The 5,691-nt window shown below is 35.6% G+C and overlaps 1 protein-coding gene across 2 annotated transcripts in view; it reads left to right on the top strand.

Moving 5' to 3' along the window:
- The window catches only part of LOC107746076 (exportin-1-like), a 21,006-nt gene that overhangs the window by 3,180 nt on the left and 12,135 nt on the right, over window positions 1–5,691 (top strand). For both annotated transcript variants that reach the window (XM_016560130.1, XM_016560131.1), the window contains exons 4-10: window positions 1,817–1,889; window positions 2,008–2,069; window positions 3,343–3,387; window positions 3,483–3,664; window positions 3,766–3,814; window positions 4,576–4,695; window positions 4,976–5,104. In XM_016560130.1, coding sequence (XP_016415616.1) covers window positions 1,817–1,889; window positions 2,008–2,069; window positions 3,343–3,387; window positions 3,483–3,664; window positions 3,766–3,814; window positions 4,576–4,695; window positions 4,976–5,104 — 660 coding nt within the window. The remainder of the gene's footprint in view (window positions 1–1,816; window positions 1,890–2,007; window positions 2,070–3,342; window positions 3,388–3,482; window positions 3,665–3,765; window positions 3,815–4,575; window positions 4,696–4,975; window positions 5,105–5,691) is intronic.

Below are 5,691 nucleotides of genomic sequence, written 5' to 3'. Positions count from 1 at the left end.
TCTCACGCTTGAGGTATTCGGCTAATCACAACGCACTGGATAGCTGGCTAATCAGAGCACACCTCGCTTTTCAGACCGATTAGTTTTGTAAAAATCGACGCGTTTCAAAAAGGCGGGGCATAGAGGAGAAACAATAATGTACAGTATGTGGAAAATAATGTGTTTTTTTAACTTTAAACCGCATAAACACATTTCATTACACCAAATACACAAAATAATGTTCTTTTTAGCAGCATCATATGACCCCTTTAAAATACATAATGTAATAAAACAATATTGTCATAACTTATGTACATTATTATATCAAATGCCTGCAGAGGGCGCCAACGGCCTGACGATTGTTTTTACAATTTACAGTGTGATCTGATCCTTGGTTAATATTGACTAAAAACATTTACTTCAAATGTCCACTTAATCTTTATTATTTGGCCACTTCTTTAAAGGGTCATGAAACCCCCCGTTTCAGCACTGGTTAGTTCTCACCACAGTTTTTAAAAAAACGCTAAAAAAGTGGGCGTGGTGCGCAGCGGAGCGGAGGGGGAAGAGAGCAGACAGACAACACGCACAGCTTCGCGTTCAGACTAAGCCTTTTGACGGGTTGTGTCATGGAAAACGGTAAAACGGTTTCACTCACTAAGTGAATGAATCATGTTTGTGCCGAACTCTTATTACAAAGCAAAAACAAACACTCGTCTTTGATCCATGAACGTTTCTCTCAGTTAACGTGCGCGATGTCATCTCACAGTCTGAAGCGTCTGTCATAGCAAATCAACACATGCTGTTGTGAATAATTAAGCGAAGCGTCTTCTCATAGGATAAGAACACGCAGTCTCATGAATAATTTAATAGACACCGACACGTCATCGATGTACTATAGTCCATTGCCTCGTCACAAATCGTGACGTCAACACAATGTAGATTTTAAACCCAGAAGATGAAAATAGCGCAAAAAAACTTAAAATTAACCAGTTTTCTCCAACAGTTAAAATGAACGGATGCTAACATTGTCTTCTATGATGTGCAACACAAACACCTCTGCTAAAATCTCAGAAAAAGTAGTCTGGGGTTTCATGACCCTTTAAGATATAAATGCTAGAGCCACTGTCATTTCTTAAACAAGAACATGTGGCCATCAAAAGATGCAAACTGGGGGAAAAAAAGGGTTTTAACTTTTATTTTGAAGTTATGATGAACAGTTAGCATATTTAGAAAGATAATGATGTATTCTTCTGTGTTGGCATAGGGTTGTAAATGATTTACCTTATAAATCTGATAGAATGGTGCACATTGGTCCTAGATGAACATTATAAGTAAAGATGCATAGACTCACAGCATGCAAAGATTGAGTTTGAGACGATCCACGCATGTAAATGATAACTGTTTGTGTGGAGCAGCATTTACTGTGAACGGAGCTGCTCTTAGATGCACGTAACCTACACGCAAATAAAGCGCATATTAAACCCGCAGCACATATTTATTTATTTATTTGAATTGCAGCCTTTGTGAATTCATAATAGCACTATGCTTTATTATGATTTTTAAATGGTTTTAATATTTCGTGCAACCTTAGAAAACGGTCTAATAATGCTTTTCATGGATTCACTTCTGTTATTTTGCAGGTTAATTGACACGGGCAAATTGCAATCAAGGATTTTTATAATAGAGTACTCAAATTTAATCAAGGAATCGTGACAGCCCTAATTAACGTGTTTCTAAATTTGGCCAGTTTATTGAGTCCTGCTACTAAATTCCAACCTTGATCATTTATTCTGCCACATTAAACTGATATTTATTATTTTTGCTGTTTGTATTGCAGTACTACGCTCTTCAGATACTGGAGACAGTGATCAAAACACGCTGGAAGATTCTTCCACGAAACCAGTGTGAAGGTCATTCACACACACTGACATTAGCCTCTATGGAAAATCTATTACACACCTCCACATTATAACCTAATTGCCTCTTTTAAGAAATGCACAAATAACTGACATCTCTGTCTGTCTACAGGAATTAAAAAGTATGTTGTTGGGCTGATTATCAAGACTTCCTCTGATCCCAACAGCGTAGAGGTAATTAAAATGTTTTAGATGTTTAGTATTAATACTACAAGTTGTACCATTTTAATTACTTTGAATTTGTTTTTATTTTCTTATTTTTAAATGGGTATGCATGATATTAGATTTTTTCTGATATGCCAATATTTTTCAACTCCTTTTGGCCGATAGCCGATGCCAATACCGATATACTGTATATTTCCCTTTGTCAAATTTCACAAAGTCTCTCCTGTGCGGAAATTCTAAACAAATAATTTTTAATTTTGGTTAGTTTTGACCAAAAACTAATTTGTTAGAACTAATAAATATTATTAAAGTTTTTTTTTTAATGAGAGTACATTGAAAGCCTTGAAAATAACTATAATAAAATCAGTCTCTGAAGGTTTTTTTTTTTTTCAGACGGATGCAGTTGAAACCTTAACATGTTATTTGTGGATTTAACATTAATAGACGGTCTAAAGCAAAAGAGCTGTAAAAATTCTAAAAAAAATATTTAGAGCTCCTTGTATTTACGTTTTCATAATCCATTTGAAAAAATATATTACATAATGAATAAATCTGTATTGATTAAGTGTCATGCATGTGATTTTTAGTCATGTAAACTATAGCTTCTGACCTTTAAAAAAAAATAAAACAGACTCCTGATTTTATGACAACCATACTGCTTTATTTATTCAGAATCACAAGTATCTTGATATTTGTGTATTTTACTTTCATTTTATTACAAGTAGGCCAACAGCGCCCCCTAAGTAAATAATTTTATATAATAATAATTTTTTCAAAATGGCTGATGCCGATTTTTACGTTTTAATCCTTTATCGGCCGATTCCGATAATGTTCTGATAATATCGTGCAGTCCTATTTTTAATTTTAATTTTAGTTAGACTTTTAGTACTTTTGTTGTTTTTGTCAATTTTATTGTTCATTTATTTATTTATTTATTTTTAAATATAGTTTTTATTAACTTTTTTAGTTTTAGTTATTGTAGTACTTTAATTGAAAGTGAGAGATGTTGCCTTGGCAACTAACTGAAAATAAATTTTTTAAATGTTTTATTTTATTGCATTTCATTTAATGTTGGTTTTATTCAAATTAGTAAATTTCAATCAGTTACAACCAAAACTATAAAAAATCATTATTTTAAATAAAATAAACAACTGAAATTAAACAAATTTTAAACTTGTTTTCAGTTAGCATTCAGTTAGTTTTAGTTAACTATTATAACCCTGATTTGTACTAGTCATGTCACTGAATGCATCTATGTTGACTTGTATTTGTGCTCTTACAGAAGGAAGGGGTTTACATAGCAAAGCTCAACATGATCCTGGTGCAGGTGAGTGTCCTTTCAGGAATATCTATAGTCATGATATTGTGAGAGCGAATGGCTCATGGCTTTATCGCTGATGTTGTCTTCCTGTTTGTGTGTAGATTCTGAAGCAGGAGTGGCCAAAGCACTGGCCCACATTCATCAGTGACATTGTGGGAGCGAGTCGCACCAGCGAGAGCTTGTGTCAGAACAACATGATCATCCTGAAGCTCCTCAGTGAGGAGGTGTTTGACTTCTCCAGCGGGCAGATGACTCAGGTCAAAGCCAAGCACCTGAAGGACAGGTACACTTGACCTGTAACACGTGACACTTACAGATTGTGCAGGGTGTGGTTGGTAAAATAATTGTGGTGATATTTACTTTCTCTTTCTTTTCTTCTTGCAGTATGTGCAATGAATTTTCCCAAATATTCCAGCTATGCCAGTTTGTCATGGTATGTTGCATGCATATTATTACAGCATTAGTGTTTTTCATTTTTATAATTAAAGGAATAGTTCACCCAAAAATTAAAATTTGCTGAAATTGTACTCACTCTCAGGCCATCCAAGATGTAGATGAGTTTGTCTGTTAATGGGAACATATTTAGAGAAATTCAGCATTCCATCACTTGCTCACCAGTGGATCCTCTGCAGTGAATGGGTGCCGTCAGAATGAGAGTCCAAACAGCTGATAAAAACATCACAATAATCCACACCACTCCAGACCATCAGTTAATGTCTTGTAAACCAAAAAGCTGCGTGTTTGTAGAAAATAAATCCATCATTAGAAAGTTTCTATCTTCAAACTGTTGCTTCCAGCTAAAATATTTATCTAAAATTTTTGTTTCCATAATACTGCTTGCTTCAGTGAAAAAATGTCTTGTCTGTATCCGGAGAGAAATATGCACAGATCAAGACTGTTTACAAGCCATAACCGTTCTAAACAAATATGTGGGTGGATTTTGAGAGAGGAAAAGGATTATGAACTCGTATTTAAAGATTTAAAGTTAAAAATGTCAAATGATGGATTTGTTTATTAAAAACATGCTTTTTGCTTCACGAGATGTTAATTGATGGACTGGAGTGGTGTGGATTATTGAGACGTATGTATCAGCTGTTTGGTCTCTCATTCCGTCTCTCATTCATACTTTTGGGTCAACTATTACTATATTTACACCTCTCATTTTTAAACCTCACTCGATGCTGTGTACATCAGGAAAATTCCCAGAATGCCCCTCTAGTCCACGCCACATTGGAGACCCTCCTTCGTTTCCTTAACTGGATTCCACTGGGCTACATATTTGAAACCAAACTCATCAGCACGCTGGTGTACAAGGTAACACGTCTCGAGGTCTCTAATTGTTACTCATTTGATTTAATGAAATGCTGCTGTAGCAGACTGCTGTCACTCCTCTCACAAAGGCGCACTGTCATTGGTTCAGCTTGCCAGTGCGTAAGAAAGAGAGGGAAATCATTGGAGCGCTGGCTGTTCTCATTGGCTCTCTGCTCAAAGCTTTGTGACTGAGCTGGTGCTCAAACATTTATAGCCTTTCACTTGGTGAAAATCATTGAGTGTTCCCGAAAGTTTATCATTTGTGTTCCGATTTGTTCCACAGTTCCTAAATGTTCCGATGTTCCGGAACGTCACTCTGAAGTGTCTGACAGAGATAGCAGCAGTAAGTGTCAGTCAGTACGAGGAGCAGTTTGTCAACCTTTTCACTCTCACCATGATGCAGCTCAAACAGGTACATGCATGCACGTACACACACACAAAAGGTTATTCAGCAAGGACTCATTAAATTGATCAAATGCGACCATAACGACATTTTTAATGTTACAAATTATTTCTATTTCAAATAGTGCTGTCAATTCGATTAATTGTGATTAATCGCATTCCACAATAAAAGTTTGTGTTTATATAATATATCAGTATGTACTGTGTATATTTATATATGTATATAAATTAATAACGTAATAATTACATTATTAATTATATTAATTATTAAATTATATATGTATATGTATTAGGGATGCGGGCCCGATACTGAGCTCCTGTACTCGTGCTCGTTAAAATGCCCCGATACCAAACGCCGATACAACACAGCATGTGATAAGCGCCATATTCAGACAAAGAAACACCGACAACAGAACAACAGACAGCAGAATGGGAATTAAGGATGTCTACTACGTAGTATATGTATGCAATGAATATAACGTTAAACATTCAGTATTAACGCCTGTATAGCTGAAGTGCGCGAGCTGATAAAAAAAGCACGCTGAGTGGATTGAGCGCGCAGGCGGCGCAGATGCGCGAGCTTGTCGAGTGAATATA

The sequence above is a fragment of the Sinocyclocheilus rhinocerous genome, unplaced genomic scaffold, assembly GCF_001515625.1.
Source record: "Sinocyclocheilus rhinocerous isolate Xijiao unplaced genomic scaffold, SAMN03320098_v1.1 scaffold107, whole genome shotgun sequence".
Taxonomy (NCBI): Eukaryota; Metazoa; Chordata; class Actinopteri; order Cypriniformes; family Cyprinidae; genus Sinocyclocheilus; species Sinocyclocheilus rhinocerous.
This window is presented reverse-complemented; position numbering and strand designations above follow the sequence as displayed.